A 14,257-nucleotide genomic window follows, 5' to 3' on the forward strand; every position below is an offset into this window, starting at 1 on the left:
CCTGACTAGTGAACCCAAAAATTTAAAGGTGCACCCTACGAGCAAAAAGACAATGCCAAAGAAAATATGCTTCTGGTATCATCATCATTGCACCGAAAATAATACAGCAAGAGATATCCTAGTTTAGCCTATATTTTCCTCTTTAGCCTAATATGGTTTAAACCACAGGCTTTGTAGCTGGGGAATTTGATAACCAATAACTTAACCTTCCAACTTGCTTAAGCAGAAGCAATCGCAATAGAGAAGGAGATCTCTGGTAGTCCAATTCCATAGAGGAAATAGTGCTGTCATGATAAACAAGTACAATAACATCCCTAGGAGTCTTTAGTGTAGTTTCTATGATCAATTAACAGAGCCATAGCCTTTCAATTAAGTGATGCTTCCAACGCCTGCCTTAGCCAAGCAGGAGTCTTCCCGCCAGCCCTCCCCCTTAATTTAGTTGCTAAATGAATCATTTGGGAGGAACATGTGTAGGAAGGTTCAGGGCCCTGTCTTCAGCCCCTAAATTCCAGTTTCACTTGGATAATTATTTGCAAACTTATGGCCATCTATTGCGGGGCAACACAAATGCTTTATCTCAAAAAAATTTCTAGAGGCTGTAGTTTAAAGTTCAATGTCTGACAATGATAACTATCCACAAATAATGCCCTTTTTTTTAAATAAAAAACTCAAAATTGTATTAATGATAAAGAATCAATACAGAGAAGTGGACCAACTGTCCACCAAGTAAGCAAAAACTAAAACTTCTCTGTGCTATGCACAAATAATACTTTGGACACACATATGCTACTTGAGGTGGTATTTTCAAATAGAAATATCTTTTGGTTGTGTATTACCTTAGAAAAAATAATACCGTCTTGAAGGCGTAGCATCTTTTAAGAAATTTTACAAAATGTAGTCAGGGTGCAATTAGTAAAAGAGTCAGCTAATATAGCATGTAAACATCTTATGTCATCACACTGGAGACCTGAACTCAAATATTTCACAAGAAGAACAGACCGTTCCACTGTACAGCATATTGCATGGATCAGCAGACAGTGGGATTGATCCTCATGAGACATGAGCCATATGCCACAGCCACTTAAAAAGTGGGATGTCCCCATTCAAGCAGAAGAAGCTCCCAATGTTTTCAAAAACCTTTGTTCAACAACTCAAATAATGATATGGACACAAACACAGGGAGATCTTGAATGTAAATTGAAACTTAATTCAGGCAACTATAATTCTAAATGCATGAAGATCTGGTACTGACCTATCATATGGCACCATGAAAAGCAACCATTTGATGAAAACAAAAAATAATGCCCAATCATGGCATAATGTACCAAATAACATAATGACATATGGTAATAGAATAAGGACATAAGAGAAAGCCAAGGCAACCAACAAAACAGTGCAAAATAATAAGAAAGCTGATTTCTTTACAAGAATCACTTACACTTTCAGCCTCATGCCCAAATCCTGCAAAAACGTACAGTATGATTTGCGCAAATATGTCTCCTTCTTCAAGTCAATGCCATCTCTTCTAGATGGAGAACTATCTTCTATTTCTCTCCTTGAAAAATACCAACGAGCCACTTCCTCTGGCTTCTCTTGAGAATTTCTACTAGATGGCCCACTATCAGATGTTCCATGATGTGAGGACTCCCCAGGCAACAACCCAGCCATTTGTATCTAACAATACAATGACACAGCCCCCAATATTCGAATACAATATCAGGTACAGGTACTTGTCAATTCATCACCAGTAGACTATTCTGCAAAAACCCAAAAAAAAAAAAAGGAGGAAAAGGATCACCAGCATTGCAAGATGAATTCAAGCAATCATAAAGATAATGATATTTGGATCCCAGCCCATGAGAAAAGCACTAATAAGCATTATAAATAATTACTCTCACCATCCATTAAAATTCCCAAAACTACACCGTTTAAGTTCGATAACTACTTTCCCAAAACATGAGTGCCCTAATTTCCCCTTCATGAGCCCTAAAATACATAAATTTATATAATTTGTCCATCATAATTCCACTTAACGATAATTCATACGAAATATCTAATACCTCCCTTCGGAATTTCGATAACTTATAATAGTTTTACTAAAACCTACTTCAAATAACTACAAAAAAAAAAAAAAAACTCTTAGAAACGACTAATCTCAAGTAAATTCGCGATAATTATTTTAAAAAAAAGAAACCTCCAGTGATCTCACTGGAATTTCGCATCAGAATCCTTTAAAACCAAAATACTCGTAAATTGAAACGGATTTATTCTGAAATTTAACCATATTTTTATCATGAAACAAACGGGTAAAAGGAGAAATTTTTTGGGGAGAGAGAAGAACCTAGACAGAAACAGAATAAAGGAAAAGCACCTTTAGCTTGACGGCGGCGGCGATCTCTGAAGACTGTCAAAATCTCTTCTTCTGGGCTTCTTTATTAAAAGAGAAGATGGACCGCTCGACGGAGACGAAAAAGAGAGAGGGCGTGTGCTGCCTATGATATTTAACCTCCCAGAAACGATGTCGTTTCTTGTTTCAACTAGCGTTCTTCAAGGAAAAAGCAAGTCGCTAATTTTTTATATAAAAAAAAAGTCGCTATTTTTTTTTTATATAATAATTTATTAACTCTTGTCTTTGCCAATATGTATTTATGGTAAATTTTTTTTGGATAAAGTATTATGGTCTTTTAGATTATATTTATCAGACCAAAAATCAAATGGCATTTTTTTAATACAATTAATTATAGGCATTCATTCGATATTCCACTTTAAGATTTTATGTTACCGATTATAATTTTATATTTACTTCCTCAAAATTTTGATTAGTATAGAACAAATTTGCTAAAAATCCAACAATTAAATTTCGATGGTGTTTGCTTTTTTGTTTGAAATCTTAATAAACTTGAATTAGTCTAAATTTTAAATAGAGCTGAATGTCAGAATTTTAATAATATATTTATTTTTTTGTCTGAATAGCGAAAAATAAATATTAACTTAAAAAATATGGAGACTAATATTTTTACATTTATACACTTATAAATTATAATGTTAAACAAATAATAAATATCTCAAAGAATATATATAAGGTAATAAATTATTATAACATAAATCATATTTAATTGAGTACAACTCTTTAATATTTTATATCATATATGTTAATGAATTTTATTATAGTTTGCGATGTTTTTATATGAAAAATATTCATAAAAAATTATGAAAATAAATAATACTAATTTGAACAAAATAAAAAGATAAAAATAATAATAGTCTGTCACTATATATTATTACAAATTATATACAAATGGGTAATAATATTAATTATTAAATTTTAATTAATTATAATAATATTAATTATTAAATTTTAATTAATTATAATAATAATTAATTAATTAAATAAAAATATTTTCAAAAATATCTTTTAATGATAGCATTCAAACTTGTTAGATTAAGTAAAAAGATAAAAAAAAATTAACTTAATAATTTAATAACTTAATTGTTAAAAATCTTCATTAAATTAAAAAAATAAAAAGAATTAATGACTTAATTAATTAAAATTAAATCATTAAGTTAAAAAAACAAACAAGCCCTTCGTCTGTCAACCATTAGATTTGTCATTTGTGTTCTTTATAAACAATGATTTTAACAAGATGCCGTAACAAAATTCAAAATTAGAGTCAATACAACATCATTGAAAGAGCAACAGCTTGATAATTTTTTTTTAATATATAATTTAAGAAATTAACTAAACAAGAGTAATTTAAAATAATAACAAATAACAGAAAACATGAATTATTACAAAAACACTCATTTATTAACAATTTGGAAGCCATGCTCAACAAGAATGTGTACATCAAAATGGCTCACTGATGCATTCCCTTAGGTAATGTACAAAAGTTCCTGATTATAAGCATTGATCAGAACTAAATTACATAATACAGATCAAGGCAAACCGAGATCGTCAAAAAGCTTCAGTTTTTGCCAAAATTCTTCCCTTACCAGAGCTGGAAAGTAGAGAACCAAGTTGAAGACTTGCAAACTCAGCTTGGAACTTCCATTCAATACACAGTTTCTCTAACTTATCTGGTCACAAGCCAACCTGGTTTGATTAAGACATCTTTCTTAAAGTCGCGACCGGTGATGGAAGTGGATTCACCTTGTCTACGATAACACTGCACAGATAACAAATGAACTTTTTTGGTCTCAATCCAGAATGTAAGTCAACAATTTTCTCGAATGGAAATATTTACCAACCCCTACAGCTACAGTAGCTTGAAAAATTGACTTTCAAAGGAGGCAACATAATGAGATACTTTATGTTAAGGGTCTTTCAACTAATGATAATGTTAGATTCCAAAATGCAGTTCTTCACTTCAGTCCCTTTAGCAAACTGATAGCGTCAGAAACAACAAAACCATTTTTGCTGATGCAAACTTGAAAAGGATGAGAAGTAAAAAGAGAGGGATAAATAAAACAGCAACAGCACACCTTATAACAGACAATAGTATCATCAGGGTACATTGCAAATAGTTTTGTTCCAAGGCGGGCATGACAAGAATCACAGAGACTCTCGTCATTAATTTGCACATGTCGTGATCTTTCCTCTAATCTTGCCAATCTTGCATCAATGTCTACAGCTCGGGATAGATTATGCACTATCTGGAAAAAGTAATCAAATTGTCATTCAATTTAGCCAATAAAGGCAAGGTAAGAAAGGATTCATACCGTTTCAGAGAAGGAAGAGAGAGAGAGAGAGAGAGAGAGAGAGAGAGAGAGAGAGAGAGAGAGAGGATTCACAATGCTTTGATATCGATAAATAGCTATATGTTACTAAAATCAAGTTTGAGGAGAAATTTGAATGATGTAGAAATTCAAGAGCACTCAGCCCTTATAGCTTTGATGGATTCTTTTTCCTTTGATAGAGTAAACGTGATGATTGATTTTGAAAGTTAGATGTCTCTGGACTCTGGCAGTTCTCTTGCAAGCCATACTCTCTGGATTGGTAGAAGACAATTCTAATAGTGATTTTAATAAATCTAGGATAGTCTTAATGTTCCTCCTAAAGTCCAAACTTTTGCTTGGACAATAGCTCTTGGAATAATTGATACCAGAGAGAAGATTCCGAGGAGAAATTCTAGAATGTGTCTTTCCCCTAGGTGTGTTATGTGTAGAAAGAATGAAGAAACCAGCAACCATTTTTTTATTCATTGTGATTTTGCAGCTATGTGGTGCAGCTGTTCATGGGCTCAACCATATGGTGCAGCTAATATTCATTGGGTAGCTCCAGTCTCTTGTAAGACTTTATTGGTGGAGAATATTTTTGCTTTTAGAAAAGGAAGAGAGCCAAAAGCCCAAGATGTAATGGAAGTGTATAGTCTTAGCTCTCTTGTAGGTGATTTGGCAAGAAAGAAATAGGCACATTTTGTAGCGGGAAAAGAGGAAGTTATAATGGATTATGGCAGAAAATTAACAACTACAGGGAAAGAAAGTGAAATGAAAAACATAACCTTTTTTTTTTGTTTTGAGCGAGGAAGATGCCAAACAACATAAGCTGAAAGGGGCAATTAAGAAGGCAGAGGCAGAAAATGAATTAATTTGAGTTTCATGACGTAATTAATATATGAAGTCAGTAGGGTAAAACGTCCACCAACAAAACTTCTGATTTAAAGAAGAAAAGAAGATTCATTTAGGAAGAAGTTTCTAGAGAAGTTTTCCTCTTTTTTAAGTTAAAAAGGCTTACTTGTCCTTGGCGGTGATGGTGAAGTCGAGCTCTTAACATCCTCAAGATTGTATCCGACGCAAGTTGAAGCGGCATATCAGGAGACAATGTCTGCAACATAGAATCTCAGGTAACTCAGCAAGAATATTGAAGGAAACAAAATAAGAATAAGGGGTTGTTTGTTTTTATAGCTGAAGTCTTAATTTTGCTTAATTGAAGAAGTTTTAATATTTTGGCTTGTTTGTTCTTGTATCTGAAGTCTTATTCTAAAACATCTTTATCTTAATAGAAAAAGTAAAATTTCCCAACTTTTATCTGAATGACGAAATGTTTGAATGGAAAATCAATTTTTTTCCGCACAAATACCCTCATTAAATGTATTTATTTCCTTTATATCTATTAGATGTCATATTAAAATTTCCCTTGATTTCAAATCTTATTTGGTATTAAATACTTGACATACATTCAATTTCAATTTTAAACAAACTCTTTTATTATTATAAAAAAATTTCTATGTTTAAATATTATGTTAAACTGTAAAAAATAATGTTATCAAAATTATTTTTCAAAAATTAAATATCAAATGCTTACCTTATAAATATTTATAACATATAAAAACTATTGTAGTTGAAAACATTATAAATATATACTTATTTAAACTTTAAGTATATATAATACTCTCAAGGTCATAAGTGTAAAAATATTAGATTTAAGATATTTTGAATTTATAAAAACAAACAACTTACCTCTTATATTCGAACGTCAAAAATTAGAAAACACACCTATTATTCTAACATATGCATTCAGACCCATTCATATTTCAGTAACATTCAGAGCCGTTCAAATTTCACATAAAAAAAAAAAAAGGTTACCTAAGTAATCAACTCCACATCCTTGAATGATACAGTGATCCTATCAAAGTTTCAAATCTAGAATTTCTATCCAGTGGTGGAATAATCTCTTACACTCATAGGATTTATGTGTTTATTTACATATCACTCATCACTATGTTCCCCATTGTGGGGATTATGTCATTATAATCTGTAGCAGCAATGAAACAATTATTATTATCTTTTCAACTGCCATATTCAATTGCTTTCATTTTGTGCCAACAGAAGATTGAGACAAGCTCATTTAAGAAACTGACTGTAAAATATTCATATATAACTTTCCTTGAAGAAAAGGTATGCACAATAGTTTAAAACATTCAGGTCAAATATCTTAGAACTGTGTCCATCTTTCTTTAGAAGAGAAATCTCTCTTAAATTATCAAAATTAGTCTTGCCTACTGTCAAAGCCATGCATAAAGTTCACAAAATCAGAGCATACTATTCAAACTTAGCAGCATCAGAAGGGGAAGAAAATTTTGATATACCTCTAAAACTTGCAAGGGATCCAACGACTCTCCATGATTGTGTAAAAGGCGAACAGCAGCCTTGAACATAGGCTCCTTACCGTCCTGTGAATCTAAATACATATCAAGCAACCTGAGGCAACAACGTCATAACAGGTCAAAGCTATAGGCAAAAGGGATATTAAAGAGGCATTGGAGTTATAGTTAAGAGAGAAAGGAGGAAAAGGAAAAAGAAAATAAGTCAAAGAGAAATAGAAGAAACTAACTGCATATAGGCATCCGGTCTTCCAATCTCAGCACAATATTGTTCTGCAGCTTCACTGTCCTCCAACTTCCTGAAAGGGCAGCGCACACCATCAGTAAATATCAAAAAGATTGCTTTTCATCCATATCAAAAATACATAGTTGAAGATAACGAACTGCTTTTATATACATGCACGTGTGGACATCATATTAGGAAAGCACCTTCTATCCCACAACAGGTCATGAGTAAAGTAAAATATGGAGATAATAAAGATCGATAAAAGGAGTTTCTAGAAAAACAGAGATTATATTTCACTCAGGAATAGGTTAAACAGTTAAAACATAAATCAAAAGATCTTACTAACATGTAGTACTCAATAGTTTCTACCATTAGTATTAAAAAAAATGACTAGAATCTTACAAGGCTAAAATTTGGAGAACCAATGTCTCTTGTCCTAATTTTCTGTATAGAATAGCCTGTCAAATAAAATAAAAAATTACATTAGTGTTAGTGCAAAATACCATGTTAACACTACCAGTTGCCCTCAAGAATGAAATGATCAACATATCCAGCCATGAATACTGAAAGGAGCAGAATCCTTTACTTGTAAAAATATTTTCTTCTTCTTTTATGGTGTTTTGTAATTTTCTTGGTTATTTGGTTGCAAAGGAATAGAAGAACATTTTCTGAAGCCAGGGAGGAGGATGCTGAATTTTTTTGGACAAGAATCATTTTCTTCCCTTTGGATGTCGCCAAGCGAGCCTCAATTCAATTCAAGGATATTCCATTGGATGTCTGTTTTAGAAGAAAAGCTGGCAAGGTGTTGTTAAGTGCCAGTTATTCCTTTTGGTTTTTCTAGCTGTATTGATTTTCTTATTGCAGACTTCTGGTCCACTGTCTACTTCCTTTCTCCCAAACAAATTTTTTTTTTCTTATCAAGAAACAATAAATAGTAATTTCAATTGATCAGACCTTTTCCAACCATAATTCGGATCCTTCAATTAAGTCAAGGACGTCTTCTGGATCATACAAGTCTGAAGACTGTAAAAATATCTGCAATCTTTCCCGTACAGGACATTGAAAGATTGAGTTCTTCCCGTAACCAGAACTTCTTGTTTCTCCCATTTGAGTACCAAAGGCTTTTGAGCCACTTTCTTCTTTAAATGCTTCAATTGCCGACTTTGCAAGAGAGAGAGCATATAATGTATGGAACTGTGTGTCATCAGAGTCTTGATCTTCAATCAACCACTGCAGATATCTGCACATGTGAGAAAGCTTAGGGCGAGATCCACATTACAAAGACCACATCAACTATGGTGGAAAAAGGGTCTCAGAGGAACTCCGATAGAACAAAAGATTTTGCTGGTCAGCGTACCAGGAAAATGAGTTAAAATTTTCAAGAATGTCTGATCTCTCAAATCAGGACTTCAATCGGAACTTGGAAAAACAAGTATAATTGCATGCAAACTATAGGCACAGTGGAGCAGTATAAAAATCAACTATGTGCTACCAAGTTTATGGCCACAAGCTCCTGCGCCAACTCTATGAATGGGCACTTAGATTATCCAAAAAAGAAAAATGGAAGAAGACTGTTAATTGTAGAATTCTTAACAGAAAATTATTCAATATCCAATAGATCTCCAGGGTTTGCATCAAACACAGATCTCCAGGGTTTGCATCAAATGCATTGCTGGGACATAAAATGTGGCAGGAAGAGAGCCGAAGAATTCACGAATGGTAAACAGCTGATATAATTGCAATTTAATGAGTTAGGCAAATAATGCAGTGATCTAAGTAATTCTATGAACTCTATGTAAACATGCTTATATAAATTTTCTCAAATACTTTACAAAGACAAAAAGAAGTCCAGAACTTCAATAACGTAAAGCAGTAATATGCAGTACCTTAGGAGAATTTCAACCTTTTTTGAATCAATTGCTGCAACAACTTTATCTACAAAAAGAGACTAAAGAATAAGTAGGTGATCACCATCTGAGAGCAATACACAGACACAATAAAATTCAGCACACAGCATAGTAATTACAATTTACAGAATTTAGCCAAGCATTGCCATGAAAATAGCCAAAGCACCATGCTCATCCAAAATTGACATCTCCAGCTTTAGAAAAAGGTCCAGTATCAGTCTACATACATACTTTTTGAAGTCTGACATTATACATTGACATGCCGGTGTTTAAGTCACTAAAAGCACTACTAAGAAAGCTAAATATTATGAGACAAGAATCTTAACATGTACCAGGAGACTTGAACCCCAAAAAAACCCAGCTGTCACAAGCCTAAGAAAACTTGCAAATATGGGTGAAATTCAATAGAAGTAAACATTATAGAAGGCACAAGGCCTACCTGGTGAAAGCTGATTTATTCTTTTCTCTGATGTCAAAACTTTGACTGCCAGCACCGCGTTTATATCTGCAATCTAGAAAGATATCACAAACGTATTAATTCAATAAACAAATGATAAAAATCTACACATTGTATCCCATATATGTCTACCTTCCCACTCTGCTATAGCTCAAAATATTTCTCCATGTAGAAGAAATGTCAAAGCACATATTAGCTATGAACATTGCAGTAGTAGAACTCAATGCAATCAAAAGTGCTTACAATAGAAATTAGATAAGTTACCATAAAAACTAGGAATTCCAAGGGTAGACCAGCAAATGGGCATAGAGCAAGTAATACACTAAAGTTTCTATTTTAAAAAACAAATTCAGCTAGAAATGGCACATACCCATCCAAGATGTTGCAAAATTAAATCCTCATCAGATGACTCCTCAAGAATCTTCGAAGCCTCGGTTGCAGCAACCTCCCTGCCAGACATAACATCTGCACAGCCATCAAGCAAGTCATTCTCCACAGCAGGGTCTTTCCAGAGGCCAGATGAATAGTTTCTGGCTAACACGCGCCAGATAGCAAGAGCCTTTGAGCTCATTCCTTTACTTGCATACAGGAAGGCAAGCGTCCGAAGATGCCCAGACTCATCCAATAAAGTTTCTAACTCCTCCTGCACTGCCCATGCAAGTTCTACGGTCATCCTTCAAGCAAGCCCCTGAAAACGGCCTCTCTGTTTTCAACGCATTGGAATACTAAGATTCCATTTTTTTTACCAACATTCACAGTGTGGTTTGACTTGAGGCCTATACAACTAATTTTATGTTAAATATACACTATTAAGGGTACAATGGTTTCAAATCCAAAATAACTTGGATGCTCCCAACTGTCAAAACCCATGAATATCCACTTTCTGGATAATAATATCACAGGACTCTCATTTAATGAAATACTTGCACCTATGTTCAACCCTTCATTATCAAGCAGTTGAACTGCTAACCAAAGTCTTAAGACTTCATCTAGAGAGCAGAATTCAGTAAATTTTATAGAACTAAATTTTTGTTCTTCGAATTTTTTAGTTAACCAAAGACCCACTCTTTCACAGAATCTAGAGACTTAATAAAAGCTACGGGGCAAGCACAAAATCAGCATTGGTTGGCAGAGATCATGAACTACTTGGTTTATCATTCCACAATGTTTTTCTCATTTGACTAACTCAATTCCCTTTTATTTTTACATTTATCATTCCAAAATTGTTAGTTAATTTAATTTTATGCATCTATCAGTCATTAATGACAGTAATTAATCACTCTCACGGCCCAGGCTTGAAAGATTGTCAAAACGTAATACAATAGGATAAAGGTATGACTTTTGGCTCAAATAAGCAAAAAGGAAAGAGGAGCATACCACAATACAGCTATTTTCTGAAGATGCTAAATTCTCCATATCATGCACACAATTCAAGGCTCTATAAAGATACATTAACAGTGTGTCAACCCCCTCCTTCACCAAAATGGTTAACTCTTTCTTGCGAGAAACCTCTAGATACCTGTAAAGGATAGAGAAAGAGAAGAAGTGGTACTTAAACATGATATAGTCACAAGCCATTACTACATGAATACTGCTTAAAACAAAGAAAATGCAATTGCTAAAACATTTGATCACTTCATCTAAAATTATACTGCACCACGAAATTTGTGGATACCTGGTGATGTTTCTAATTGCTAACTCCAGTAACTCAGCTCTACTTGGAGGATTTGATAGAAAACCATCATCGACTGCAGTTTCTACACCTGCTTTTCTGAGGAAAATAGCTCTTTGGATAGCCATCAGCCCATTATCTACAACATCCTCGACAGGCACGGGGGGTGGATGCAAGCCCCAGTAGCGGTTTCTAGGAACCTGCAACGATGAGTCCAAGCTCTATGACTTCCAAAAAGTTACCCCACACAGATTAACAAATGCAGCACAAGCAAGTGCATAACAAGAATGGCATGCAGGGTCAAAAAGTCATGAAGGAAGTGGTTCTAATACAGGATGTGCATTACAGAGTGAAGTACTGGGCCCAAAAATAAATTATACGGGGGGAAAAATCTTTGTTACTTTTTGAAATATGCCAACATTTGAATTTTTTTGTTAAACTTCAATGGGAAGCTGAGGAAATTTGATTGTTTTGTAGAGCATAGCTGCTTAGTTGACAGCCTCTATAGTGAGTTATTATAATCAGAAGGTAAGGGAAACATAAGAATAAACCAAAGATATGACGTTGGAAACATTATTTCTGTCAGGAACCACATTTCCCAAAAACTAAAAGCCATTTACACTTGTCCAAATTTCACTTCTACTAAGAATAAAGCTCGTAGTTAACATATCCAAGTGGGAAGAGTTAATACAAAGTAATGACAATGCATCCAGCAAATCCATAAGGACCACTAGTCAAAGTACGAAAGGAACAATTACAAGAACACGCATACCAAAACATACCAGCAGTGACCAGCGATTAGGGTCTCGCATTATAAAAGGAAATACTTCAGAAGGTTGCATTGTTTCTGAATGCAGAAAATGATCTACCGCTTCCTCAAAATGCAAATCAAAAAGTAAGAGGAATCCAATTTGAGCATGAACGAAGGAAAGCATTTCCTTTGCCATTTCACCTTCACAGTCAAGCTCCTCTGCCAAGGATATGGCTTCCTTAAAATCCTTCTTTCTCAGCAGATCTTTGATTTGCTCTTCAGAAGGCACTTTCTGATAGCAAATAACCTGAAAATATTCAATATGAAACCAGGCACCAAGTTATTTCAACTTAAAATAGGTACACAGGCATAGCAAAAGTGATAATACTCAAGCTTAGATATGTCTAACAACATACCTTCGTAGGTGTTGCCACAACAAGAAGTTTCCCAGCCCCACATTCCTCATCTGCGGCAATACACTGCCCACCTCCTTCTCCACCAAAAGTAACAGCTTGGACACAAATACCTGATTTCTTATGATACAGTTCCATCTTCCCACCCCTCAGAACCACAACATACATTGATAATTCCCCAACAGCATCTGGACTCTTCCTAAACACCAAGCTCCCACCAACTGGCTGGCCATGTGCATCAACAAACACCCCAACATTGTCCACCAACAACAACACTTTCTGCTCTTTCGACAACAATTTTAGCATTGGTGGGCATGACACATCTGGTAATGTAAAAATCACACCACTTTGACCCGTAACACAAGAAAACAAACTATACCCACTAACAGTACCAACAATTATAGAATCATTGAGCCACACCATAGTCTTAACTCCATCCATACACTGAATCTCTTTCAAAATTACAAACGAGCCATTAACAAGCTCGATCAACACCAACCTTTTCCCAATAATAACTGCAAAAACATTATCACCTCGACAGTGTTGCTCCTCTTCTTTGACTTTAACTCCATTCGCCTTAATCCCACTACCGAATTTCTGCAACAAACGCTGACCAGTACTCGTGCTGGCATTAGCTAAACTACTGACAGAATTATTTTCCAATAAATTAGTACTCTCCGAGTTACTTGTTCTTATTCTCTTAGCAATAACACTAATTCCTTTCAAGAAACCAAGTTTCTTCAAAGGCTGCGTCAACAGAGAATCAGTTAAAAACAAACAATGATCACAAAACAGCAGCAAAACCTTGCCAACATCATCCAGCAAAAATATTGATTCCACTGGCGAGTCAGTCACTAAAACGGTTTTCAAAAATGAAACGTGTTGCTGAGACGGTGTCGTATTGGGAACATGGAGGGTAGTGGCGGCTGTTGGGTCTAATGAGAGAAGAATGAGGGATCCAGATTGAGTGCCGATGTAAATTAGGACTTGGCAATCGGAGATTGGGGAAATTGAAAGAGATCGGATTGGTGAAGAGCGGGAGTAGTGGGAGAGATCGAATTGGGATAGTGGCTCGACCACTGTCCGAGATTTGGGTCGGGACTCAGCCATCGAAGATGCTAATGAATAGTCCTAGGAATTCGAAGATGACGCCATTGAATTTTGATTTAGACGAACGATGAGATGATGCTTTTTCTTCTTCTTTCAACTACCAGTAAACACACGACGACAAGATTACCTTCTAGCTTACGTTGGAAACGAGGTGCTATTTGCAGCACTTAACCTGAGAGAGAAAGAGAGAGTTTTTACAATTCTATTCTATTTGGGTTTTGGAAAACATTTCCAAAGAATCTCAAAACGATTTCGAATTTTGACTGCGAAAGCACAAGTGCACAGCTTTTTTATATTCGAATTGGAGGAGGGTTCATAAAACAGTGAAGATTAGGGATAGGATTGGATTGTCTCATTGTGCAATGTGCGTCGCAATTGACACAACCTACATTTTTTTTAAAAAAAAAACAGATTAATATTTTTTATTGGTAATTTACTTGCTATTTATTTATTAAATTTTTCTACGATGCTATGAATTTTTACAGCAGTACTAATAAACACGCTGTCGTGAACCCAGATTTGAATGTTTTAATCATCACTAATCATTTAATTTAACAAATAGATAAATAATTACATAATGATTAATAGTTACTTATTATTTGAGGTTAATGGACAATT

At 34.4% G+C, this 14,257-nt stretch overlaps 2 protein-coding genes across 6 annotated transcripts in view; both read right to left on the reverse strand.

The window, feature by feature from the left end:
- Positions 1-2,482, reverse strand: part of LOC18051898 (cyclin-T1-5) — a 7,943-nt gene extending 5,461 nt beyond the window's left edge. Inside the window, exons 1-2 of one of the 2 annotated variants that reach the window (XM_024190278.1) lie at positions 2,372-2,482; positions 1,441-1,757 (exon numbers count right to left, since the gene is read on the reverse strand). In XM_024190278.1, coding sequence (XP_024046046.1) covers positions 1,441-1,668 — 228 coding nt within the window. In that variant the 5' untranslated portion in view covers positions 1,669-1,757; positions 2,372-2,482. Of the gene's footprint in view, positions 1-1,438; positions 1,758-2,371 lie in introns of those variants that run through there. The other variant, XM_006448704.2, reaches the window with a different exon arrangement.
- Positions 2,483-3,786: 1,304 nt separating this feature from the next.
- LOC18051900 (transforming growth factor-beta receptor-associated protein 1) lies at positions 3,787-13,978 on the reverse strand. 4 transcript variants are annotated; one of them, XR_002907039.1, is made up of 14 exons: positions 12,533-13,977; positions 12,148-12,423; positions 11,369-11,565; positions 11,071-11,212; positions 10,064-10,336; positions 9,676-9,748; positions 9,216-9,264; positions 8,284-8,569; positions 7,732-7,787; positions 7,334-7,402; positions 7,089-7,200; positions 5,735-5,824; positions 4,483-4,649; positions 3,787-4,166 (listed from the first exon to the last, which is right to left on the reverse strand). XR_002907039.1 is itself a non-coding variant. In XM_006448706.2 (14 exons), exons 1-14 carry the CDS (start codon positions 13,637-13,639, stop codon positions 4,074-4,076), a joined length of 2,994 nt encoding a protein of 997 aa, XP_006448769.1. In that variant the 5' UTR covers positions 13,640-13,976; the 3' UTR covers positions 3,787-4,073. The 4 variants fall into 4 exon arrangements, 3 of the variants coding, with proteins under 3 accessions (XP_006448769.1, XP_024045925.1, XP_024045926.1); XM_006448706.2 differs by having other exon boundaries at positions 4,483-4,653; positions 12,533-13,976; XM_024190157.1 differs by lacking the exon at positions 3,787-4,166 and having other exon boundaries at positions 4,173-4,653.
- Positions 13,979-14,257: the final 279 nt, after the last annotated feature.

The sequence above is a fragment of the Citrus clementina genome, unplaced genomic scaffold, assembly GCF_000493195.1.
Source record: "Citrus clementina cultivar Clemenules unplaced genomic scaffold, Citrus_clementina_v1.0 scaffold_2, whole genome shotgun sequence".
In the NCBI taxonomy this organism is placed as follows: Eukaryota; Viridiplantae; Streptophyta; class Magnoliopsida; order Sapindales; family Rutaceae; genus Citrus; species Citrus x clementina.

Excerpts from the sequence above, each read along its gene's own strand:
- LOC18051900 (XM_024190157.1), bottom strand. The coding sequence starts at position 13,639 with ATGGCTGAGTCCCGACCCAAATCTCGGACAGTGGTCGAGCCACTATCC. Across the intron at positions 12,424-12,532 it reads TTGTGGCAACACCTACGAAG|GTTATTTGCTATCAGAAAGT; the intron begins GTATGTTGTTAG and ends GAATATTTTCAG. Across the intron at positions 11,566-12,147 it reads CTAATCGCTGGTCACTGCTG|GTTCCTAGAAACCGCTACTG; the intron begins GTATGTTTTGGT and ends TCATCGTTGCAG.